The sequence below is a fragment of the Panicum virgatum genome, chromosome 3N (genome assembly GCF_016808335.1).
Source record: "Panicum virgatum strain AP13 chromosome 3N, P.virgatum_v5, whole genome shotgun sequence".
NCBI lineage: Eukaryota > Viridiplantae > Streptophyta > Magnoliopsida > Poales > Poaceae > Panicum > Panicum virgatum.
The window spans coordinates 24,540,248-24,566,438 of record NC_053147.1 but is presented as its reverse complement, the minus strand read 5'-3'; the positions used below and the strand labels follow the sequence as shown (position 1 = coordinate 24,566,438).

The 26,191-nt window shown below is 47.3% G+C and overlaps 3 protein-coding genes and 3 non-coding genes across 6 annotated transcripts; all 6 read left to right on the top strand.

Annotated features, from left to right (window-relative positions):
• Nucleotides 1-2,213: 2,213 nt before the first annotated feature.
• Nucleotides 2,214-6,482, top strand: LOC120665302 (O-fucosyltransferase 19-like). The gene is made up of 8 exons (XM_039944829.1): nucleotides 2,214-2,864; nucleotides 4,231-4,303; nucleotides 4,391-4,461; nucleotides 4,545-4,633; nucleotides 4,716-4,848; nucleotides 4,959-5,188; nucleotides 5,302-5,778; nucleotides 5,938-6,482. Exons 1-8 carry the CDS (start codon nucleotides 2,286-2,288, stop codon nucleotides 6,146-6,148), a joined length of 1,863 nt encoding a protein of 620 aa, XP_039800763.1. The 5' UTR covers nucleotides 2,214-2,285; the 3' UTR covers nucleotides 6,149-6,482.
• Nucleotides 6,483-12,172: 5,690 nt separating this feature from the next.
• On the top strand, nucleotides 12,173-19,762 carry LOC120665301 (mitochondrial proton/calcium exchanger protein-like). Its single transcript, XM_039944828.1, has 15 exons — nucleotides 12,173-12,340; nucleotides 12,649-13,295; nucleotides 13,411-13,723; nucleotides 13,953-14,099; nucleotides 14,206-14,294; nucleotides 14,378-14,470; nucleotides 14,995-15,121; nucleotides 15,806-15,870; nucleotides 15,952-16,123; nucleotides 17,039-17,251; nucleotides 17,372-17,419; nucleotides 17,535-17,681; nucleotides 18,618-18,700; nucleotides 19,055-19,170; nucleotides 19,278-19,762. The coding sequence occupies exons 2-15, from the start codon at nucleotides 12,697-12,699 to the stop codon at nucleotides 19,361-19,363; spliced, it is 2,298 nt and encodes a 765-aa protein (XP_039800762.1). The 5' UTR covers nucleotides 12,173-12,340; nucleotides 12,649-12,696; the 3' UTR covers nucleotides 19,364-19,762.
• Nucleotides 19,763-21,923: 2,161 nt separating this feature from the next.
• LOC120668287 lies at nucleotides 21,924-22,016 on the top strand. Its single transcript, XR_005672381.1, has one exon. It is a non-coding gene; the product is annotated as a small nucleolar RNA snoR26 (small nucleolar RNA).
• Nucleotides 22,017-22,378: 362 nt separating this feature from the next.
• On the top strand, nucleotides 22,379-22,471 carry LOC120668289. Its single transcript, XR_005672382.1, has one exon. It is a non-coding gene; the product is annotated as a small nucleolar RNA snoR27 (small nucleolar RNA).
• A 307-nt stretch (nucleotides 22,472-22,778) lies between these two features.
• Nucleotides 22,779-22,865, top strand: LOC120668290. Its single transcript, XR_005672383.1, has one exon. It is a non-coding gene; the product is annotated as a small nucleolar RNA snoR27 (small nucleolar RNA).
• A 1,168-nt stretch (nucleotides 22,866-24,033) lies between these two features.
• Nucleotides 24,034-25,208, top strand: LOC120667444. The gene is made up of 3 exons (XM_039947513.1): nucleotides 24,034-24,272; nucleotides 24,392-24,727; nucleotides 24,818-25,208. The coding sequence occupies exons 1-3, from the start codon at nucleotides 24,203-24,205 to the stop codon at nucleotides 24,979-24,981; spliced, it is 570 nt and encodes a 189-aa protein (XP_039803447.1). The 5' UTR covers nucleotides 24,034-24,202; the 3' UTR covers nucleotides 24,982-25,208.
• Nucleotides 25,209-26,191: the final 983 nt, after the last annotated feature.

Below are 26,191 nucleotides of genomic sequence, written 5' to 3'. Positions count from 1 at the left end.
CATTAAGATGACGGGGTCAAATACTAGTATAACTATCCTATACAAAGTAGTTTGCAGATTTTATCGGGGTCGTCGGACCCCGTCAAGTACACACAGCTTCGCCACTGGCGCGGACCCCCTAGCCTGCCTGAGCCTCTGATCACTCACTTACTCTCTCTCATGTCCAAGCTTAAACCTCGGCATCCTTATCTCCTACTACAGTAAAGCCGAGAGGAGGAGGGCGAATCGGAGGCTAACAGAGGTCCCGACGGTGACTCCGCCGGATCCCCTCCTCTCCGGCGGCCAGTCCGGCGTCGGAGAGGGTGGGGATCCGAGGATTCGTCGCGCGGGTGTTTATAGGGTAGTTAGTTTTTTTTCTACGCTCAGGGTTTGCTTGCCGTCGTCGCTGACGGCGGAGCTTGGTTTGCCGGGAGCGACGAAGGCGGCGATCGTGGCGGTTGCGGTGGAGTCGCTCCAGAGGCCAATAAAGTTCCCCTTGTGGAGTGGGGACGTTGCTGTGCTGGCGTCTCTCCTGGGTGTGGTGGCCGTCGTCGGCGGATTCTTCCTCCAAGATGGCGCGCAGCCCGTTTTGCTCTGCTTCTTCTCCGATGGTTCTGTTGGTGAGTTGCAAGTGAGCATTTTGCTCGTTTGGGATGGAGCTTTGTATGCCCTTGGGTCTTGTCTTCCTCGTCGGGATTCGTTTCGCCGGTGGCGGATTCTCCTTTCCTGTTGGTCTGCTTGGGTCTCTCCTTGGCGGGCCGATGCGGACTTGCTGCTGGGCTGCTGCTGCTCGTCGGTGGTGGCATCGACAGCTGTTCGCCGGGGTGGTGGCCGCTTCTGGTCGCTGCGCCGGTGATGGCGGTGGCTTCTTGTTTGGCGGTGGTCAGATCCGGCAACGGCGAAGGTGGCATCATCGGCCCTGGCGACGAACTCATGAGGTCTGCACACCCCCACCATAAGAGATGGGGAGGATTGGATGCATGGGAAGAGGAAGACAGGTGGGCGGGAGCTGCCTGGCCGGCTCCGGCGCCGGAGAAGCGCGGGGTTCATCCCCGACTGCGAGCTACAATGACTATCAGATATCGGTTCCATTTGAAGCCTTGGTGCGAGGGAAGCTTCTTCGGCTTGGGTTGTGTGCTTGCACCTTCGTGGGTAGATGGAGTGCGGCTTTTGTATCCTCTGTATCCTCTACGGAGGTGTTTGTATTCGTATGTCTTCATGATGTTTTCATCACCGTTTAATACAAACATCTTTGCTAAAAAAACCCGCCGCCCGCCCGGTGCGTTTCTTTCCGAAACCACGTGGCGCGCCTAATAACCAACCTCTTTCCTGTTCCCGCCCGGTCGGAGCGGCCGGATCGGATCTCGAGCATCTCCCACGCACCAAATCCTGGTAAGAACTGCCGTCGACCGTGACGGCGGTAAAAGATGGCGACGGAAAGGGGGCCGGGACATGTACGAAACATGAACGGACGCGACTCACATGTCAGCTGCTGCTACTATACCAGTATGTAGTAGCTAACTTTGCTCGAATAGTGAACACCAGAAAAGTAAAATTTCTCCGGATCCGAGCGACCGCGCGAGTCGCCGCGCTCCGTACGCAAAGGCGCTTGCCCGATCCAGGCGCCGCGCATCAGCCGAAGCGCATGACCTGGTCGAGCCCAGCTGCGGCTGGGCACGTACTAGCTCTTCTTCTTCTTCCCCGGCAGAACGAGCCGTCGTGGCCGTCCGTCCGGTGCCCCGATCGAACGACGACGATCGCGTCATGCCCCGTGCCGTGCGACGCGCGCCGGTCACGATCCAACTCACGCCGACGCCGACTCGCATACGGTGTCCCCGCGCAGGCATAGAAAAGGAAGAAACCGGCGGGCCCGATCATACTGTATCGTGACGACGCGCGCTTTCCCTGGCGGACCGAGGCGGCGGCACGGTTCGATCCGGCAAGCGCACGCACAGGCACAGCGGAAGGCGCAAGGCCCGGCCCGCGCGCCTCCACTTCTCGGTCGCGTCGCGCGCGGCGGTTGCACGACACTGCAAGAGAAGAGAGCAAGGCACCACCGGTCCGGTTTCAGTTGGTTGCTATTTCCCGGGCTTCTCTCCCCTTCACTCACTAGCCTGCCTGCCTTTCCCTCTCTGTCTCTCTCTCTCTCTCTCTAGTCTCCCGCGGGGGCAGGACAGGGCTGGGGAGCCTGGGAGGGGACGGGGGCGATCGAGGCGTCCTATTCTTAGGCGCCCGCGCCGAGCGAGGGGCGCGCGGTTAAGCGAGGCCGCCCGCGCGCGCGCGCACACGCGCTCCCTTTCGGTTCCATGGCCGCGGCCGCGACGGCGTCCACCACGGCAACCACCTGCTCGTCCTCCGCCACCAGCCCCGGCCCGCACCGCAGGCGCCAGCTCAACGACATCGAGCGCGACGCCGCCCCGCACGACGACTGCTCCTGCTGCGCCTCCTCCTCATCGTCCTCCCCCTGCTGCTGCGGCGGCGGGGCCGGCGCCGACCACCACCACCTCCACCTCCACCACCACAACCACAGCGCCTGCTGCGCGCACGACGACGCCGAGTGCGGGGGCCTCCACGGCCACGCCCACGCGCCCTGCGGCGGGAGGCCGCTGCTGTTGGCGCGGAGGAAGCGCGCCGCGGCCGGCGCGCCGGGCCGGGCGGCCTGGATGAGGGGCGTCGTGCTCTGCCTCCTCGGCCTCGTCGCGGTCATCGGCTTCCTGGGCTCGCACCGGGGCGGCGGCGGCGGCGGCCGCGCGCCCACGGGCGGCGATGGCGCCGACGACGGCGGCGGGGGGCTCGTGCACAAGGTGGAGGTGACCGACGCCGACGTCATGGGCTGGACGGAGGAGAACCTCACGGCCATCGCGCGCCGCCCGCCCGAACCGCCGGTAAGTAAATAAATACCAACTCCTACGTTTACGTGCACGGCGCACCTCCCCCGCCGCCGATCACTCGCTCGCGCCCTGCTCGTTTTATTAATTATTACAGCGATCATCAAGTCATGTTACTTTTCTGGCAATAAGCACAAGGGCATGCACTCCAAATTTGAAAAAGTGGCCATTTATTGATGCATTGCGCGGTCCGTTTGGGCAACGAAAACCATCAGATTTCGGATCTAATCATTTGATCTGCTGGTCAGTTAGAGTTTCATGATCAATTCCCATTTTCAGGCACTGCATTGTGCCATCTAAACCAAAAAAATTGAGGAAATAAAATTCTCTTTGAGAGAATTTCAACTCTTTGTAGTTTTTGCATCCGTACCAAAATCTGTAAAGTCTAAATAGAAAGCGCGAGTGCTTTGATGGAGCAATATGGAAAAGGGGCAAGTTTTCTTCCATTTTAATAAGAAAAGTTAGAGCTTTCGTTTCACTACTCCTTGCGGTATAGAGTATTCATACGGGAGAAATGATTGGTGATGGGGACAGCCATTTCACCAGCATTGTTGCTAGCGTGAGTCACTGGAACCAAAAGAATGCACATGACGTGAGTTCCAGAGTCCAGGATGGGTAATATTTATTTATTTATTTATTTTTCGGAAATGTTTTCTTGTTCTTTGCGGTATTTCATTGTCTTGATATGTGAGATACATCGCTATTTTTCTTTATCCAGTCGCTCTTTTATCGGCTGAGGTCCAGTTGTCGCTCGAAAACGAAATGTTTAGAGCGTATTGCATTGGGTTGGTGTCATCGAGGTTGCTTTCCATAGATATCATCAAATTAAGCACTTCAAGTGTGAAAAAAAGGTTTAGTGAATAAGTCACATATGTTTTAACCAATCAATTGCATTTGATTCATTCATTTTTCTACGAATTTGATGTGATTATCTAACCTAATGCTCAGTTTGTTGAATTTGTTATTTCCGCGTGTTCAATTGATTAACCAGGTGTACTGCAAAAATCAGCATGCTACTCTTGTTGGAAAATCATTATTTTCTTATTGTAGGCTAACACCATATCGGAAAGATAAAATCCAATAAACTTGTAAGGTGTGGTTTAAAAAGATTCATCATTTTCTGGAGTAGTGATTTAATTTGGTAGGGATAACAAGCTTCGGCTTAGCGAAGTTTTGGTGCTCTGGCACTGAGTCTACCAGAAAGCAATCTCGTGTCCATATGCAGCCAAAAGTTTACACGCACGATTGATAAAAGCAAGGCATTCATTCAATCAGATGCCATGCTATGGTCGGCTTGACTCCACTTTTCTTTACGAACTAGATCCGCTTGACTGTACTGAAGTTTCCTTTCAAACACGGGCAGGTACCTGAGATATGGATGAAACCGGAAAGTGAGGGCTACAGGCAGTGCATTGAACGCCCGAAAAATCACCGCAGTAAATTTCTTTCGCCCATGTTTCACTTGGCTTTCTTTCAGCTTCAGATACAGCTACACTATCTCAATCAGGGCATGCTTGCTGCAGGGGCTAACAATGCAACCGTCGGCTACCTTATCGTCGATGCGAATGGCGGCCTGAACCAGATGCGAATGGGAGTAAGTATATATTTTTGTAAAACCCGTCATGGCAATGCCTTTCTGCTAACTCTTATTAATTCCTCCACAAACTATTCTTACAGATAAGTGATATGGTTGCAGTGGCGAAGATCATGAATGCGTCGCTGGTGATCCCTACTCTGGATCATCAGTCATTCTGGACTGACCCAAGGTCTGCAACTCTGTACCTAGCTGCTGCGTGATCACATTGTAGAGAATGCCAAGTAGACTGACCGTTAGCGTTTTTGACATAGTGATTTCAAAGACATATTCGACGTCGATCGCTTCAAGGAGACATTAAAGGAAGACATTGTGATTGTGGATTCCCTTCCACCAGATTTCAGAAGGGTGAAACCCTACGTGAGAGCACCCACCTCCTGGTCCAGGGTACGAGTCAACAACTTGTTGATTCTACTAGATTTCACAGCAGCAGCTTGGAGAAATTTCCGTCGTGTGAATACTGAATAGGCTGATGGATCGTCAGCTCCATTTTTCAGGCTTCCTTCTACAGAGACTTTGCGAAGATCCTAAGGAAGTTCAAAGTGGTCAGGTTCACGCACACGGATTCAAGGATCGTGAACAACGGCCTTGCTCCTTCTCTGCAGAAACTAAGGTGCCGCGCGAATTACAAGGCTCTCCAGTACAGGAAGGAGATTGAAGCCCTTGGCAACACCTTGGTTGATCGGCTGAGAAACGGATCCGAGCATTACATCGCGCTTCACTTGAGGTATCTGAAACTTCACAATGCTCACTGATCAGCTGGTAGTATTTCGATCAGCCAAAAGAAATCATTTTTTTTCTAAATCAGATCAGTACTCTGAAATCATTTACCTTCGACAGATATGAGAAGGACATGCTGGCGTTCACAGGGTGCAACCATAACCTGACGCTGCACGAGGCGGCGGAGCTGACGGACATGCGGCTCAAGGTGCGGCACTGGAAGGAGAAGGACATCAACAGCGAGGAGAAGCGGCTGCAGGGCGGGTGCCCCATGACGCCCCGCGAGGCGGCTGTGTTCCTCAAGGCCATGGGCTACCCTGCCACCACGAAGATCTACATCGTGGCCGGCGAGATCTACGGCGCGCACAGCCTGGACGCGCTCAAGGCCGAGTATCCCAACATCTACACGCACTACAGCCTCGCGACGGTGGAGGAGCTGGAGCCGCTGGAGCTGTACCAGAACAGGCTCGCCGCCGTCGACTACATCGTCGCCCTGCAGAGCAACGTGTTCGTGTACACCTACGATGGGAACATGGCCAGGGCCGTGCAGGGGCACAGGAGATTTGAAGGGTTCAGGAAAACCATAAACCCTGACAGGTCCGGGTTCTTTTTTTTCCAGCATAGTTTGGAACGCAGAAATATAACAAAAATTTACTAGAGTACATAGTGCAATTCTCATAAGAATGTTAAATTTCTATATGTTTGAAAATATCGATTCTAGGACCAAATTTAAATTTACTTTTCTTCTATCTGTAGGCTGAAGTTTGTGGAGCTCATTGACAAGCTTGATGAAGGTTCCGTGACCTGGAGAGAGTTTCAAATTGCAGTGAGGAAGCACCATGAGAACAGACTCGGAGGTCCCTATGACAGATTACGTGGTGAAAGTCCAAGGCAGGAGGAGTACTTCTACTCAAATCCGATCCCCGGGTGCCTTTGTAAAAGGGTTCAGAGGAGTAGAGGTAGATGATATAGTTTATTCTCGAATGGAAATGGTTCAGTCTTGAAACATGCCAGCAGCTGAAGCATGGATGACGACGAAGCTTCCTCCGCATGGCAAAGATCACCGGACAGGGGGGGAGCTAGAAAACAGAGAGAGGTCATTTTTCCTATGCTGACAACAGATACAGCTGAAGACTTGAGAGGGCAGGGGGCCAAGAAGTTAGAAGTGCACGGCCAAAGAAATGTTCAACCCAAGGGGAGACGAGAGGGCATGATGTACTTGAAGGGTTAATGTACAATCAATCACAGGATAAATCTGGATGAATCGCAAATGATGCATAGTGGGTGCTTGTAGTAGTTCATTTTGATTCATTTTTTGAAGGCGCTTATTAGCTCAAAACGGGTTCATAATAATGTACAACTAGGTGATTTCCCGTGCGTTGCTACAATAATTCTTTAAATAAAATACTATGGAGAGCATGTAGTAAAATAATAAGTGCTTAGATCCAGTTTGCTAAAAAACAAAAAAAAATTGATAGATTTTCTTAATAAAGAAAACCTCATATAAATGGTGCAATTGTAGAGATTACGTTGAAAGCTATATGAGCAATCACTTAGATGAAAAATATTAGATTTTTCATTCTTTGGTGAGAGAAGAAAGAAACGAATTAGACATACATTTATGGATATTTGAGTGATTCTTTGGTGAGAGAATAAAGAAACTAATAAGACATACATTTTATGGATATAAGACGTGCACGGAGTTGATTGGATGGTAAATAGTAATAAATCCTTATGGATCCCAATAGTGATGCACATATTGACATGGCTGAATGAAGTAATTATATATATTCTAATTATATTTATAAATGAATAACTTATTATAAATTAATATTGGTGAATTGCATGACATGTTGACATGGATAGCAAAATGCTAGTGTGGTGGATTTTAATTCATGTGATAATACATTGCTGAGGTGGACAACTTGTATGTTGCGAGAAATCTCTAGTGGAGACCAACTATACATAATTTATAGATTCATAAATGAATAAACTATTATAAATTAATGCTAGTGGACTGCATGATATGCTGACGTGGATAACAAAATGCTAGTGTAATGGGTTTTAATTACATGTGATAGTGCATTGCTGAGGTGGACAACTTGCATGTTGAGAGAAACCTATAGTGGATACCAACTATATAGCCTCTTCTTACCTTGCTCTGCTCGCCAACGCTAGCTCTTCATGTGTCGCATCGGGTCACCTTAAGCAGGGAAGACGAAGAGGGAAGAGCGCGAGGAGGACCAGTCCGGCACGAAGAGGAGCCGGTTGAGGGTGGCACGCCGCACCATGACGCAGTGGATGGCTTCCTCTAAGCGCCATATCCCTATCACCTCGACTGAAGGGGAGGCAGCGAGGGTCCGATCACCAGGCGCCGCTGCACACCGGGAGCGGCGGCGGCGTGCGGCTGATGAACTAACCGTCTACGGCGGGTGTGGTCGAGTGGAATTAGAATGATCCGATTGATGGAAGGGGTTTGCTAGCGCCCGGATGCCCGATGGAAACTTTTTTCACCGAACGCTCCATCGGTCCAACGCAACATCAAATAATAATATTTTCAACATAGGAGAAAAACATCTGCAACATTGAAAACCACCTTTTGCAACATCAAAAAAATATTGAAAAAAGTTATTAGCCATCCGTTGATGATGAGGAAAAAACTCGCCGCAATATCTATTTCATGTTGCATGAGACATTCAAATCTCATATTGAAGATGCACCATCTAGATTAAACACTTGCAACATTCATATTAAACACTTGCAACAAATGCAACACGTAACGTTTAGATCTGCTTTTGCAACATCTGTATAAACCGCATGCAACATTCCAAAAATCTCTACTACAACATCATAAGATACCTATTGAATCATGACCATCCGTGCTCACGACAACCTTTGCTCATCTTCAACCTATAGGAACTACCTGCCATGGCTGCTGTCCGGAGCTCCTTCGGTAGTCGGAGCGGCTATTCCCTAGCAGGGGAGCGGCAACCGGAAGGGGGAAAGCGCAGGGGGGTTGCGGCCCCCAACCCCCACCCCGTGCATCATGCCTGCAGCCCGTCACCTGGAGATGCTCCATGGCTGCTGCCCGGAGCTCCTCCGGCGGCTGGCGCAGGGAAAGTTGTGAGGGAGCGGCGGACGGCAGCGCAGAGTCGTGCTTCAGCGTTTGAGCCCGCATGGCGGGGCGCCGGGGCTGCGCCCCTGGCGCTTGAGCTCGCAAGCCGGCGGCGAGGCTCGCCCTTGCGCGGTGGCGGTGGTCAAATCAGCTCCTCCTGGCACCCTGAGCCTGCATGCCGGCGGCACGACTCACCCTTGCGCGGGGTGGTGGCCGAAGCAGCTCCTCCTGGAGCCCCTTCACGGACGAGAGAGGGAGAGATAAATGGAAGATAAATTGTGCGTCGGAGAGGGGAATGGAACGATGGGAAAGGATCGGACATCTGATCCCAAGTATTACCGTTGATGGAATCAATCTGCGGAATTCTCGTGCACTAAGTATGACAGGGAGAAATGAAGGGCTGATGATTTGTCGTCCACCCGACGAATGGACCGCATTGGCCGAAGGTAGACTGACAGGGGGCGCGGGACGGACGACTGATGGGGCGATGAAACGAGCGATCGACGGAGCAACAGACCGATAAGGGGTGTGGGTGTCCATCGCAAGACGGACTGAGTCGCTGAAAGGATCTTGATCACACGATGTCGTAGCCTAGAGAGGGAGGGGGTGAATAGGCGTTTCTTCGAATTTCAGCACTTAACCCCTGCTGACACAGCCTGGACCGATCAGACCGGTCCATCAGTCCGGTCCGACCGGTCTATGCAGGCAGACAGACCAACAGCAGGCAAAAGTCCCCTCTCGAGCTTGAACCTATGTGAAACTTGGGATGTATATTTTGCAGAGTATTTCTATTAATATAAATAGCTTCTTGCACACAAGTAGAACACACCCAAGTAGATCGAGCGAAAGCACAAATCAAACTCAAAGACTATAATGCAAGGTAAGTAAAACAAACCGAAGTAAAGATGATGCAAAGGAGACACGGTGATCCGTGCATCCACGTGTGAATCCTACTCTCCGTTGACCCCAAAGTCAAGCTATCTCCTCTCTACACTATATGACCATGCGCCCTCGTGGCACACAATCGCTGCTGCAACAAACTTGCCGCTGCTCACTACAATCTTGGGTGCTTGTCGGCGACGCCTAGCCGTCTAGGAGCCAAAGCTCCAAGAGTAACAAATGCTTCAATCGAGTAGGTCGACGCAACCACAAGTGCTCAAAGCTCGGGATGTTTCTCTCTTGCTCAAATGGCTCTCTAGGAATGGATTCACTTAACCCAACTCAAGGATTCAACTTGAATCAAGCAACTCTCACAAAGAGATGTTGGGGAGGACTCTCCAAGTGCTCACAAGGCTCTCACAAGTGTTCTGAATGTAATGGCATTAGCACCCACGAATGGGTGAAGTCATGGGGTATAAATACCCCCTCTCACAAAGCTAGCCGTTGCCCCTGTCAGTGTTATACCGGTCAGACCGGTCGGTTTGAAATACTAGCCATTGGAGGTTTTGCCTGCTCAGATCGGTCAGACCGGTCCCTCTCTAATTTTTGCAGTGTTAGCTCTCTCTCCGGCTATTCTCTCTAGGGACTAACTCTGAGAACTTTTGGTGTTGTCTAAACTCACTGATGTTGCATCCCTCTTGATAGTACGGCATACCTATACTCAAATGCATAAATAAAATATACAACAATCACAATTCTCACTTGAACTTCGCATTATGATCAAGCCGACCTTTTTTCAATCAATACCGTGAGGGCATCAACATCTTCATTCTTTGAGCATACCCGCTTTGAGCTAGTGACTTTGAATCTTCAATTGCATAAGCATAAAATCCATCTTGATTCACAAGTCACCTTCTTCACTTGAATAATGACACTCTTCAACATAGAGCTCTCTATGACTCTAGGATCTCCGGCCTTTGACCCATATCGGTTTCTTTGCTCCCCCAAGCCGTCGCTTGTTCTTGAAACACGCCTCTCGGTCCTCTACCTTTATCCTAGCCGTCTATCTTGAACTCATATTGATTTGTGTCATGTATGAAATCTTCTTTATCAATTCGAATTCTCAATTCAATCACATATGCAAGCTTTCCATTTAGAGACGTTATCTTTGCATAAACTCATGTCTCATTCTCTTTTGTCTTACTTGCTTTTTTTGTTAATCCTATTTACCACAAATGACAAGTTCTTCCATATTTGAGATTATGCATAAGCACATCTCATTCACAAAACCTTTACTTGTCATTTTGAATCCCATCATAGATCGAACAAGCCTTCGCAAATATTAGAGCCTTCATATCAACCATGAATACCTTGCTCTATCTTTTCTTTTCTTGTTTTGCTTGTCACTTATATATAATGCCAATGGGATAAACACACTTGCTTGCAACACATGAGCCATCTCATTTAGTACCAATTTCTTAATTAAATTTCTGCTCATAATCTCATGCAAACAAGTTAGTCCTTTAATCGTGTTGGCAATCAATACTCCAAAACCCACTAGGGGCCTAGATGCTTTCAGTCGCCCATTCAGCCTTTTTAGGAGTAGAGATAAGTTTTTTCTTGTAAGTTCTTCTCGAACCATGTGCCCAACCCATTCTTTCTTTTGTGATAGTTTAACTTCTACTAATCACACATATGATTCGCCCTAATAGTCCCCATGTGCCATGATAGTACATTGAGTCTGGGGATGGAGGCTGCTCTTCTCGTTGTCTTCTCCGACTTGGTGGCAGTGGAGTTCGGCGAACGACGACGTCTTAAATGTCAGGTTGGCAATGGGGCCAACGTTATCGGGTCCCCGCGGGGATCCGCCCTGTTCGGAGCGGGTTCGGGGCCAGATTTCCCTCCGCGGGGATAAAGAGGCGGGGCACCAAAACTTAGCGGGTCGGGGACGGGGATCATAATTGCCCCGCGAGGCTCCGTTAGGACCCGAAATCGCTAGCCCAACAAAGGTCCATTAAACCTCCAAACCCTGAAATCCCTCCCCTACCGGCTCGCTCATTCTTCTCGCCCCGTCGCGCCGTCAGCCGACCGGCCGACCCTCATCCTCGCCCCCCCCCCCTCGCGCCCCCCTCGCTAGGCCGGTCGACGACCAGCTCCAACTCCGGTCACCAGTGGAAGGTAGCCCGGGCTGCCCTCCCCATCCCCTCCTCTCCTCCGCCGCCGCATCTACCGTCCTCCTTGGCTCCTCGCCTCCTGCTGTTGTCCGACAGTCCGCCCCATCCCCATCCCCATCCGCCGCCGCCGCCACAACTTCCCGGTGTTCGCTCTAGCGCTCGCCGGCGGCGAGCCGCCCTCGCTGGCCGCTACTCCGACTCCGCCCCCTCTTCTGCATCTCCGACCCTCCCTGAGTCCCCGTCCTTTCTTCCTCCTCCCTGCTCTCCGGGCTCCGGCGTCTCCTCCTACCTGGGGACTAGGGAGCGTCCCGCCCGCCTCCGCAGCCTCGGCTTCCATCCCCGCGGGGCCCATCGGGGATCGGGGAACCGCGAGGAACGGGGCCGGGGATCAGTTTCGCCCCGTTAAGCCTTTCGGGGCCGGGGCTGGGAATGGCGTTCGGGGATCGGGGCGGGGACGGTGATCGCTCCCCCGGCCCCGACCCGCCCCGTCGCCACCCTGACTTAAATGAATCGATGGACACAAACTCTCAAGGTCCTGGTTGTAATTTCTTTCTTTTTTGTTGGGGCTTCTGGAAAGTTTGGTTGGGGCCTGCCTTATCCTTTGCGTATGCGTCCTTATTTGTACGTTTTATTTTGGGTCCGCAGTCGATCCATTCCTTCGTGGGCCGAATTGGCGTGTGCATTTGGAACTGGTCCTGCAGCCCACTGGCTTTCCCGCAGTCGATCCATTCCAGCGTGGGCCGAATGGGCGTGTGCATTTGGAACTGGTCCTGCAGCCCACTGGCTTTCCCGTGATGTTGCACGTCCGAGCTGTGAGGCTGTCAACGTTTTCTTTCTTTCTCCACACGCGTGCTCGTCGGTCGCATCCCTCACTCCACCTCTGACCTCTCCCCCGGTTCCCCCCGCACCCATCACCTCCTACCCCCAAAACCCTAAACCCCACCCCCACCCTCCGCAGGGAGCAGCTCGTCGGCGTCGCGTCCCTCGCCAGGTGAGCCTCCGCCCCGCAGAATTGGACTGGCGCTTGTCGAGCTCAATGAATTTAGCGTCTTTTTTCTCCGCGATTTTTCACTGTGGGTATGTGTGGGGGGTGGGGGTGGGGGTGGGGGTGGGGGTGGGGTCGCGGGGGCATTTGCAGTTACGAATTAGTCTTCTTTTGCGGTATGCTTCATACTGAGGTAGTGAAAGGATCAGATTGAATCGGCCCCTATCGAGCCTAGTGATTAGTGATATGATTAGTTAGTTTTCCCCTCGTTCCGTGTGGTCAATTTGCACTTGTTGATTCTTTGATTTCTTCAGATTTGTGCATGCGTGGCCTCCCTATTGTGAAGGGAGGAGCAATCAAGTATGGCTTCAAGGGCCATCATTAGGAGAAGGAAGTATCTCTTGGATCATGTTAACACACCCATCCTCTCATCTTCCCCCTTCTCTACCTTCCAACGTGGAAGATCTGGTTTGGAGATTAAGCCAACAACAGCACAGAAACCTCTAGAGCAAAGCTCTGGGGATTCCAAATGTGACAAGGAGCAATACAGTGTGAATTTAATCAAGAAGGATCTGCTAGGTCTTGGCAATGGGTTTCTGCGACGTCCAACTCACGTGATTTCTCTTTCTCATCGTGGAATTGGAAGGAATGAGTTCGGGCTGCCTTTGGGAGCTAGATCTTTGTTGCAGTCAGTCCGCACAGCATCAACTGCAACTGCAGGGCAACCTAAGATGGAAACAGATGATGAGCAGAGTGAAGACCAGAAGCAGATTAGAAAGAAAAAGGAGGCATCCCCAGAAGAATGCGATCAGGCTGTGGAAGGCCTAAGCACTGCAAAAGCTAAAGCCAAAGCTAAGCAGGTACAAGAATCTCTGAAGGCTGGCCAATCAGTTATGCAAAAATTCTGGGCAACAATTCTTGGTATCGGTCCTGCTCTCCGAGCAGTTGCTTCAATGAGCAGGTATCAATTCTTCTTCCTATCTACTTAAATGATAATTTTAATAAAATTGATGTCTGTTTCTTCTGTAACAGTGTATCATATGAACTAACATTTTGTTTGTTTTTTCTTTGTTAAGGGTTGATTGGGCTGCAAAGCTTAAGCATTGGAAGGATGAATTCATTTCAACACTGCAGCATTACTGGTTAGGGATAAAGCTACTCTGGGCAGATGCTAAGATCTCATCAAGATTACTGGTGAAGCTTGCTGGTGGGAAGAGCCTTTCAAGAAGAGAGAGAAAACAGCTAACCCGAACAACAGCTGATATTTTCAGACTGGTACCATTTGCTGTATTCATCATCGTTCCATTCATGGAGTTCTTACTGCCGGTGTTCCTCAAGCTGTTTCCAAACATGCTGCCATCAACTTTCCAGGACAAAATGAAAGAACAGGTATATGCTTGACTTTCTGTAAGTACCTGAAATTATATCGTTTAGATATGTGTTTCAAGCAAAATGCTGCCAGAAGTTTGTCACAAACCATATTGTGTACGTTATTAACTTATTATTAAATTAATTGATTGAGTGGTGTGCGCTTCTTGTGCAATTTGTATGGAAACCACAAACATTATCATACTGCAATTTTATTGGCTCAAGTATATTCTTCTTTTTTCCTGTACAGGAAGCATTAAAAAGGAAACTGAAAGCAAGGATGGAGTATGCAAGATTTTTGCAAGATACCGCAAAAGAAATGGCAAAGGAAGTGCAAACATCGCGTAGTGGAGAAACAAAACAGACAGCTGAAGATCTGGACGAATTTTTGAACAAGGTATAAATTGTTTATGTGCTCCATTGCCACTGTAATAATTATATTGTATGTATAGTGAACTGCTTTCTATATTCTTTATTGGATAATACATCTTGATTGCAATTAGGTTAGGAGAGGTGAACGCGTCTCTAATGATGAAATCTTGAATTTCGCGAAGCTGTTCAACGATGAACTTACTCTGGATAACATGAGCAGGTTAGATGCTCCTTTAGTATTTGTGTTAATTCATATCACAATTACATTAGTGACTAAACAGTTGATCAGTTTTTTTCCTGCAGACCACGCTTGGTAAATATGTGCAAATATATGGGTATCCAGCCATTTGGTACAGACCACTACTTGAGGTTCATGCTTCGCAAAAAACTCCGAGAGTAAGTATTTAAATGAAAAGGCTGCTAATTAACTTGCATGCATTCTTTATGTATATGCCAATATTATTGAAATGGTCAATCTTGTATATCAAGCAGTGATAAAAACTTGGGGTTGACAGTTATTTCAGAAACTTTACTGGATAATTATCGAAATGGAAAGTTCAAGTGATTCTTTTTGGACTGCTTAATAGTAAAATACATAAATTACTTTTCAACTAAAGACTTTGCAAATGGGCAGTGTTCTGGGGCTGGCAAGCTTAGTAGACATTTGGTGTCATCTTCATTTTGTTTATACTCTCTGTGCCGCAGTAGATGTTTTGTAGTCAAATACCTATTTAGGTTCAGCCCCTAGATTTGTTTTCTGTCCACATAATAAAGTTTCATGATTATTTATTTTGTTTAATTGAGTTGCTAGATGTTTTGTGTTTGTTTAATTGGTGTTTACATTAGCCTTACTGCAGTTTTAACTTTCTTCTTAAAATGCTGGTGCAAAATATCTTCTCTAAGAGTACTTATCTTTGCAGCATTAAGAACGATGATAAGATGATTCAAACTGAGGGAGTTGAATCTCTTTCTGAAGAAGAGCTTCGGCAAGCCTGCGGAGAACGTGGTCACCTAGGCCTGCTGTCAACTGAAGAGATGCGCCAACAGGTTTGTTGCATTATGATATGCACATGATCTCATGTTGTATGGTCTCGAATAAATTTCTTTTTTTTTTCATGTCCTTTTATTTTTCTTATACCTTTATGCTGGCCATTCCTATTACAGTTATTTGAGTCATCCATTCTTGTTTCTGCAGTACAGCCACTCATCTTTTTGAGACATTTTCAACACTCTCACCCTATTTGTTTCCCTTATTTTGACATTCCAGGCATCTCAGCCAAGAATTAATTTGGGTTTGCTAACCCAATCACACCTTAGAATTGGAATGACTCTGGAATGAAGTATTTATTTATGTAGATCTTGGATTCGTTTCATCAAAGAACACAATTTTTTGGTGTTGGACCCCTATAGTCTGCTCAGTGCCATGTTTACTTCTCTTACTAGCTATTTTCTTCTTCTTTTCTCGTTTCTTCTATTTTATTTATTAGTTGCGATGCTTACTCCAAAAAACAATTTGTAAAGCATGTTCGAGGTCTGATGTACTGTTGAAGGAAAGTTACAACTTGCAACTAGCACTCGTAATTAAGACACATCTGAAATTATATTGCTTGGCATTTGTGTTATAACCACAAGTCTAACTTGCCGATAGTTGAATTTTTTGTATATAACAGCTATGTAAATGCATGATAAACTGTATTTGTAAATTTCATTAAAACCTCATTTTGTACCCAGCTCCGAGACTGGTTGGACCTCTCACTTAACCATGCTGTGCCATCTTCACTTCTCATACTTTCAAGGTAAGTTTTGGTTGATATTTTCCAACTTTGTTATGTTATTACTGTTTGTGCTTGCATTCTTAAATTTGGTAACGCTTCCAGAGCTTTTACTGTGTCCGGGAGAATGAAGCCTGAGGAGGCCGTTGTTGCAACGCTATCTTCTCTACCAGATGAAGTTGTGGATACAGTTGGGACAGTATTGCCATCTGAGGATTCAGTTTCTGAGAGGAGAAGAAAACTGGAATTCCTTGAGATGCAGGAAGAGCTTATCAAGGTGATGTAGAACTGTATTTTGAAAGTATATTCTTTTTTCTTAGCCTCCTATTACCATGATATGTGGTTATATATAAAGCTACTGTGGGAGCTGTGCTGTTAAACTGATAGAGAATTTCCCTTCACTGAATGTGTTCGTGATTATTGCATATTTTGGCGGGGCTGGGCACGTGATATTCTTAGTTTTATTATATATGGTTATGGTTAACATAGTCCAGAAAACACAATTATCTTAAGTAGTTAAGTTACAGCCTTAGTATTTTCTAACAACCCTAACCTTATATGCACCCCGGAGGCCTGGACATTCGGTTTGAATGTCAACCTTATATGCTGGATCCCATGCTTTAACCTCTTAGGATTCCTGTTTGTATCTTGTCATGTGTTAGATATTCTGATGAAAGAGAATGAAATCACAAATTTTGGTTTGGATACAGAGATTAGGCCCAATTGCTCCGGAACAGTGAATAAACTGAAGCTTATTTAAAGGCATTAGGCCTAATCCATTGATCCATCTCCCCAAACAAGCTATCAGTGTGGCTCACTGCACAGTTTATGCTATTTCATAATCATGCTGGAGCTTGCTCAATTGAAAGACTTAATTGAAAAAACTTTTATAATAGAACTCGTCTTGATATCCCTGCCTAGTGTCCCAGTTCATGGTTTATGTTTTTCCTGCTGTGTAGTATCTACTACACTTTCATAAACTCCTTTAAGGTTCATACTAGATGGAGTGCTATTATCTATTTATCTGTTTATTCATAAGAAAAAAAATTAGTTGAATGGGATCTGCTAATTTAGTTTGCTTGACAATTATCCCGTATAGCAACAGGCATTTCATTATCCGTTTATTAGAATCATTGTATTATGTTGCAAATCTGTGCTGTTGTTGATTTGTGTGTATTTAAAAACATTTCAGGAGGAAGAGAAGAAGAAAGCGAAAGAAGAAAAGGCAAAGCAAAAGAAAGAAGAGGGAAAGCTGAAAGAACCAGAGGCTGCTGAAGAAGATGTAGCATTGAAGGAAATGATTGATGCTACTGCTAGGGAAGAAGAACTGAGAAAAGCAAAAGAACATGACAAGGAAAAGCTCTGCAATATCAGCCGTGCATTGGCTGTGCTTGCATCTGCCTCTGTATGTTCCTAGTCGATCTGTTTTCTTTTATTAGTCAGTACATATGGGCAGTAATATCACCATTGTTCTAGAACAATGGTCTCTCCTGACCTTTATCTAACTTTCATCTTTGCTTTGCAGTCTGTTAGCAAGGAGCGTCAAGAGTTCCTGAGCCTTGTCAACAAAGAGGTATAGTGTGAAGTAAAAGTAGAGCAATTATTCATGCATTCGCCTTTAGGTTTATGACATATATCATATCACTGAGGTTTAATATGATTTTTGTTGTTTGGATGCCTGAATGCAGATAGAGCTATATAACTCCATGATTGAGAAAGAGGGTACTGAAGGCGAAGAAGAAGCTAAGAAAGCATATTTTGCTGCTAGAGAAGATACAGACCATGATGCTGAGGTTGCCGAAGAAGAAAAGGTCTCGTCAGCACTGATTGAGAAGGTAAGAGATTCTCTTAATGCATGTTATAGCTAGTGAAAAAATGACACATCTCCTGTAGTATGTTCTTAAGGTACTACTTTCTCCTGCCAAACTAATGTTGGATATTTACATTAGAACCTACAGCCAGGTATCTGAAAAGTTTATATATATAAGAGTGCAAAATGCTACTTGCCTTGCAGACAGTTTATCAAATAATCATAACTTTGGCCTATTATTTATTAGACTTAACTATTACCCTGGCCTTTGATTTTTAGTTTCAATAGTATTGAATGTCCATGCATCTCAAAAGGCCTTATCAAACTTTCCTAATGGATGTATTATATCTTTTGAATCTTTGGTAGCCATACTTATAGATAGTAATCATAAGAAATGGATCCAGTTGTTAACTACAGAAACTGGCTGACTTGGTTATTTCTTTTGACATTTTAGTAGGCCATACAGGAATTTTTTTTTCTCAAACATGCCATACAGGAAACATGCATCACTTGATTCCTGTGATGTACCATTTTCTGATGAGAGTCATTTAATTTATACTGTAAACTCCTAATTGCAATAGAATGCTAATGAAGGGGTATATACATGACAAAAAGGGTTTCAAAACCTGAAATACCTTATATAAAACTATACCTTAATGTTGTAAGCCATGATCTTATGAGAATAAAAATTCTGGGCAAAACTGAAATTTAGGTTTGATCTCCACCAGTTTGCTGCCATTTGTACTAATCTATACCAGTTTGATGTTTTGTTTATGCTAACAGAAACTAGTTAAACAGTTACAGAATAAACTATCTTTTTGAAGAAAATAAAAACTACAATTTATCCTCTCCTTTGATTGACATAGGGGTTTCTGTAGGCAACCTACCAGTGGTATTGATTATTTATGATTTTCAGGGATCGGTTATTACCTTGAATCACATATAATTTTATTGTATTCAGGTTGATGCTATGCTTCAAGAATTAGAAAAGGAGATTGATGATGTGGATGCACAGATTGGAAACCGCTGGCAACTGCTTGATAGGTACATTGTTTCTATGTTTCAAGTTGTTTTATTGTATGTTGTTTTGTATTTTGTTTAGTTTGTGACATGTTGTTACTCTGTCATTTCTTTGCCACCTGTTTCTATGATTCCTGCGAATTGTTATTCCTTGTTATACCAAGCTGTTGTTATTGCCATGTTATTTGCATATAGCTAAATCATGAATGAGATATGCTAGACACATCCTTCAAGCAGAACCGTCTTTGTCAATTGAATTGCACCTATATAAGTGGTTCTCCTGTGTAAGATAGAAACTTTAGTGTTTGCTCATTCTGACCAAAATTATCTTGCACATATACCATCAGCATGATGATCTAATTTGCACTTAATGCGCAGGGACCATGATGGCAAGGTGACTCCTGAGGAGGTGGCTGCGGCAGCGGCCTATCTCAAGGACACCATTGGGAAGGAAGGCGTGCAAGAGCTCATCAGCAACCTGTCAAAAGACAAAGGTCCATTCACCCTCTGGCACCTGCATTGCATTCTGTTCACAATATCTGCATAGCACACGTCCGATTTTCTCATTGTGTCCTGCCTTTTATATTTTGTATGCCTACAGAAGGAAAGATCCTCGTGGAAGATATTGTGAGGCTAGCATCGCAAACAGAAGAACACAACGAGGAGGAAGAGGAAGCGCGGCAGTAGCTGGAAACAACCCGCGTGTTTAGGATAGGTGGCATATTATTTCAGGCAGAGGACTACAAACATCCCAGCGTATAATGGCAGTGCCTTGCTGATCGAAAGGCAATACAGCCGTTTTTTGTGCCTGTAGTCCCCGACAGAATGGCTCGTGATACGTAAGGAAGACTCGCTGTAAAGATGGTGAGCGGTGACATGCATATAGGCTAGACGCAGAGCAGTGGCCCGGCAGGTCGTTCGCAACCGACGTTTTGGATGGTTGCTGTGGAAGTGGAAATACAGTCCGGTTGGTCCATGATGATATTGAGTCTATCTGGAATTCTAAAATAGCTGCTGATCAGTGTTTTGGGATTAAGCATGGTTTGTTATGTTTATGCATTTGATGTTTTTGAGTTTCATAGATAAGCCTTCGGTACATACGAAATCTGTTTACGCCATTGGTTTTCTTATGACAAGTGGGACTGTCTAATATGTTGTCACTAGCACCAACGGCATGGCATCGGATGTCATGTAAATAAAGTTGTGTAAACTGTTGTGGCTAGGCCTGCAAATGGGTTGGAAACCAAACCATACTTACACCAATCCATTTTTATTAGAGAAATTAATATTATCCACACCACTCCAAATCACCACTACTACAAACCAATTCAGCCCAAACATTTCAGCTCATAATGTAATAAATTATTAACCAAACTATGGTTTCCACCCAATAATGGTTTCCACCCAATAAGAACTAGTTTCTCCAAGAAAAATTTATAGTGTATATTTTACCACAACATTTTGTATAGAGTAGCTGTCAGTTATACTGAGTCATCTCTAAAAAAATTCGATTAACTTCGATAAAATGTTATAGTGTGAATGCGATGTTTTATTTTTAGGGTCTGACTCTTGACGTGGGACCCATGTGTAATTCTAGCCACACTACTTTGCACAAAGTAGCTGCTAGTCATACCGAGTCATCTCCAACAAATTTCAGTCAATTTCGATAAAATTTTATAGTGTGAACGCGATGTTTTATTTTTAGGGTCCGACTCTTGACGTGAGACTCATGTGTAATTCTAACTACGCTGCTTTGCACAAAGTAGCTCCTAGTCATACTGAATCATCTCTAATAAATTTCAATCAATTTCGAAAAAAAATTATAGTGTGAACGCGAGATTTTATTTCTAGGGTCCGGCTCTTGACATGGGACCCACGTAAAATTCTACCCACGCTGCTTTGCACAGAGTAGCTTCTAGTCATACTGACTCATCTCTAATAAATTTCAGTCAATTTCGATAAAATTTTATAGTGTGAACGCGGGGTTTTATTTATAGGGTCCTGCTCTTGACATGGGACTCACGTGTAGTTCTAACCATACTGCTTTGCACAAAGTAGTTGCTAGTCATACTGAGTTAACTCCAACAAATTTCAGTCACATTCGATAAAATTTTATAATGTGAACGTGAGATTTTATTTTTAGGGTCCGGCTCTTACGGGACTGATATTTATATATAGTACTACTATTTTGCATAAAGTATCAATTTCAGTCCACTCCAATCGGGAAAGTCTATTTATCGGTTTAAGCGATTTTGCTAGATTCAATCGCAGAAGCCAGTGCCTCCGTCTCCGCTCGCCTTCGTCTCTGTCTCCGGCCGCCTCCGCCACCGTCTGCGCCTCCGCCTCCGCCTCCGCCTCCGCCTCCGCTCCGGCCGGCTCCGGCTCCACCTCTGCCTCCTCTCCGGCCACCTCCGCCTCCATCTCCGGCCGTCTCCGCCTCGGCCTCCGTCTTCGGCCCACCTGGTGCTTGAGGTGGAAGATGAATAGTGCTGGTGCTTGAGGTAGAAGATGAACAGTATCGGGCCCGCCTGCAGTGACGGTGCTTCCTCTTCTGCGATGCCTTGGCTGCGGCTCGCACGCGCGATAAAAATAGATCCCCCTCTAACCCACCCCAATCTATATTTACATAGAACTCACTCCATCCCACTTTATTAGCTTTTTTTTAAGATAGTATCCCACCCCATTAGCTAATACAATACATAAATCCACCCAAATACAATTCATATCGAAACCCATCCTATTAAATTCATTTCAACCCAATCCATTAGCAGGGCCAATGGCATGGGACTGGAGGAATCGCTCCAAACTGCATAGACGGCGCACTATTAACTGCCATCCGTGCGCGTTCCTGCCGTCTCTGCAATTTAACCCAAGATCAAAGCCGGAAAGGCTCATTTGAACTTCTGGCCGAATACAAGCCCAGTGGGCCTGTAAGCTTCTGGCCCACTAGAACGTTAGGGTTACGGACTCGCACGCTGACTCCTCAAATACACGAAGCGTCGAAGCCGCCTGTGTGCCTCGTCTCTTCTTTCCTAGGCTCCTCGCGGCCGCCGCCGCCGTGCTTGGCCACCGTGTGGCCGTCCTCCATCCTACTAGCTCCCGGTACCCGCGCGCCCGGTACCCTTGCTGGGAGATAGAACCCCTATTTGTGGCCTACCTTTTCCGTTTTAATCAGATCAGCTAACGTTTTTTGTGCTGCGGGATTCGATTTGCCTTTTCTCTTCGAAATCTTCTCCTTGTTTTCCTCAGAGCATCAGTGATGTTACATCCATATTTACTCATCCTTGCACTTTGAGCTGCGCGGTGAAGAAATCATTGGGGATTGTTGTCTGAGATGCTCTCGTACCTTTTCCTTTGTTTCTTTTGGGGGTTTTTGCGGAATTGTGGTACTCAGATCGTTGGTTTGATGCAACTATTATCTGCGTTATCTTTTCTGCAACCTTAAAGGCGCTGATGAAAATAGTACCTGCTGAGATCCATAGACCATAGCTGTTTACTCTGCACGCCTAACCCGACTAGCATTGAAACAAACGAAGCACACACTCGCCGGGACCAGCTAACCGGACGCGATTTGGCATAAGCGAAGCAGATGTTTCGCCGCTGTGATTATTTTTTGGAGCATCTGTGATGTATTATCGCTACATTCATCCTTGCACTTGGTGTTTGTGCTTGTGAATTTTCTGAATTCTGACACTTGGAGCCAGGATCCATGATGCAACCATTAACTGCGACTGCGTTATCTTTCTGCAACCTTTTTATGGGTGCTGAAGAACACATAAGCTGCTGAGATCCATTGCAGAATTCACTCTGCAGGCCTATCCTGATTGAGCATTTCAAAAAAAATCATTTCGTTTCTAAAAAGAGTAAAAGACCTGTCCTGATTGTTTTCTCGCATGAGTTTCAGCAGAAAGGACTGGTTCGATCTCGCAGTGTAACTAACCAGGCACACACACTCACTCTCTGGGAGATCAGCTAAGCAGACACTCGCATGAGTTTTAGGAGTTTATTATTAGGAGCATATGTGATGTATTGTTAGCTCAACGTTCATCCCTGCGCTTTGTGGTTGTGTTTTTTTTTGTTAATTCTGATACGTGGTCGGAGCCAGGATCCGATGACGCAACTATTAACTGCGTTATCTTTCTGCAATCTTGAAGGGTGCTGAAGAACACATGGCCTGCTGAGATCCATGGAAGAATTCTCTCTGTGAACCTGTCCCGATAATTTTGTTGGCACGAGTTTCAGCAGGAACGGCCTGCTGAATCTCGCATTGGAACAAATCACATTCTAAAAGATTTGGCATGAGCGAAGCAAATATTTTGGCAGCTGATGTCTACAAATCAGATTCTAAAACATTCATCCTTGCACTTTGAGAGCAAGGCTAATGATTTAGCCTGATTTAGCCGGCTGCTGGCTGCAAGAATTTTTGTTCATCTCTTAGCTCACTTGTATAATAGTTTAGCTCTTCACTATAAATATATGGCTCATTTGTCTATCTCATAAAATATCTTGATTCTTGTGTCGAAGTTGGCTGTAAACTAACAGTCCACTTCCTCTCTCTCTTCCATCTCAACATTTAGCTTGCTTTTAGCCCATCATAATACTTAATACTTGTCCCTTCCCGACATTAGGGGCACTCCTTTCTTTCTTGCTGGTCTACAAAGCCTGCAATTGATGAGCACACCGCACCAACCAGCACAAAATCAAACGGATTACCTTTTGACCCGCATGGTCGTAGCCAAAACTTTTTCCTCGATCCATTCGGAGAAGGCTTCCACGGTCGCCTGCGTGTTCCGTTGCTGCCTGGTTTGGCAGCCGCAATTCGCCGAAGCAAATTCGAAACGTGTCGACGCGATGCAGCCTGAACCAAGACGCCGCGATGTCGTGACGACGAGGTGCATCGGTTCTTCAGCAGAATTCCGCTAAAAAATCACCACTCTTCTCTGACGGACCGAGGTCTCTGCTGATTCAGACGACTCGCGCGCAAAAATAACCCGGCGAAGCGAACGCGACGACACGGCGATCCGCAGATCGCAAGGCCCTCGCGTTCACGCCGGCGGCTTTTGTTTAACCAGGTGGGCCGCCATGCGACACGAGCCGACACGAGGCGTCCTTTTCCCGTGAAACGCTGGGCGATACGGTGAATCGCCAGCACTTACCGGGCTTCTTCGTTCTGCGAGATCTTGCTAGGGAGCTCCCCTATTGCAGCCTGCAGGTAGGTCAGGGAGGCCGGGCACGGCAGGCGGTTCAGACTACCATCGCCGCCAGCAGACAGCGTGCCGCGTCGTCTCGCACGTTTACACCTGAGACCTTGCCACCCCCTCCCCCGCGAGCTCGCGGTATATAAACGCGCAGCTCTCTCCTCATCTCCCTCACCAGATCATCGACGCGAACCGAGTTGAAGCAAAGCAACACGACACGACCACTACTCCCTTTCCCGTCTCGAGCTAGAGCCGTGTCTGGCTCTCTCCTGAAGTCCTGATCTTTGGCAAGCTAGAGCTCGACCGGTTCGCGTCGTCGTCGTCGGCAATGGCTTCCACTCTCACCGTCGCGTTCGCCATTCTCGTCGTCCTCGCCGGCGCCGGCCAGTCCGCTCGTGGTACGCCGTGGCACCTGCGCCGGCCCCGTCCTCTAATATGCCACGCTAACCGTTTCCATTTCGTTCACGTGTGCACGCTACGAGAACCATGGGGGCTAATGCGAGGTGCGTGTCGGCAGGTGGGCGGCTGGCGTGCGAGGAGCTGCCGCCGGACGCGTGCGCGTTCGCGGTGTCGTCGGCCGGGATGCGGTGCGTGCTGGAGCGCACGCCCGAGGGCGCGCACCGGTGCCAGACGTCGGCGGTGCGCGGCGCGCGGGGGCTGGCGGGCGGCGCCGGGTGGGTCGAGACCGACGCCTGCGTGCGGGCCTGCGGCGCCGACCGCGCCGCGCTGGGCCTCCCCGTGGCCAGCGCCGCGGCCGAGGACCGCCGCGCCCTCCGGGCGCTCTGCTCGCCGGCGTGCCAGCACGGCTGCCCCAACGTCGTCGACCTCTACGCCACCCTCGCCGCCGCTGAAGGTGCGTGCGCTGCGTCTGCGTCGTACGATCGGCGTCTCTCTTGATCAGCTATATATATATAAACATATAATAACTTGATGCTGGGTGCAGGCATGTCGCTGTGCGAGGCGCAGAGGAACGCCGGCAGCCGCCGCATGATGATGGCCGGTATGGCGCCGCTCGGCGCTCCGGTGGTGGCTCCGGTCTCGCCCCCGGTGGTGGCTCCTCCGGTCGCGCCTCCGGTGGTCGCGACACCTCCGTGTGAAGAATGGTGAATTCATAAACGCAGTGGCGTCGATGACTTGAATAGCTGACGCCCTTGTGCTGTGTCAGTTCTAGATGTCCCAGTGTTTCACATGTATGTATGTATCGGAGGGAGATAGCTCCATTGTTTTAGTACGAAATAAAGCCGTACGGTGCTACATTCGTGTAATGTTCATTTTGTTCCAGTACGTGTCAACTACTACAGGTGCATTGCATGCTTCCGCTGCTGCTTTTGTTTTCCCCAGATGAATGTGTCCACTGCAAGTGTTGCTTGTGTTCCTGCTCGCCACAAGTCCTGACTGCCTCGTGACGGAATAGAAAGCAATCATGATACATTGGTTGACTTAATTCTTGACAGGAAATGGAAAGACAGACTAGGTGAGCATCATGCACCAAGTGCGCTGCCAAACAAAGGTTTCTCTCTTGGGCTGTTAGCCTATAAGAATCAAAGTCCAGCCCATAAAATTGCTCACTCTCGTCACAGGGGCGTCCCGATCAAAATGGGGGCCCAGTGCGAAATGCTAAGATGAGGCTCTAATGGTCTAGTAAAATCAAACAACAGTAATAAGTAACATATAAATAGGATATTTCAAAAATTATCGTAGCTATTTTTCAAAAGAACTTTATTTTTCGGTAACTATTTGAAATAAAATATTCAATGATGCGCACAAGAATCATATTTGTTTCTTTCTACGCTTTTGATAGAATCATATTTCCTATGCTGTTTTGCTGACGACATGACTTGCATTTGCAATGGAAAGATCAAAATTAATAGATGTATTTTAATCATCAAGACATCAATATAATTAAACGAGGAATGAAGAAAATAACACTGAATTAAATCTTACTCTTGGGCTGGCCTTCCGCCTTGGCGAGTGCCTCTGCAGGTGCAGCCAATTGCAAATGCAAGCAACGATCAGGATGGAACACACCTACGATGGAATTGGATTTGAATGCAGATGGGCGTTGGGCGGTTTGGGCTCTGGACGAGACACGAGTCCTACTCAGTACTCACCTGGCACCGATGCCGCCGGCCGCCATGTTGCTTGCCTGCTTGCTTTGGACGCACACGCAGGGGCCAGGGGTGATGCCTTCCGCGATGGCGATGCCGATGGGCGAGGAAGCTGAAGCTTTAGGGTTTCACGTCATGTGTGCGTCGAGAGAATTGGAGTGCTGCCGATCGGTTCAACTTCTATCAATTTGGGTCTCGTTTCCTATAAA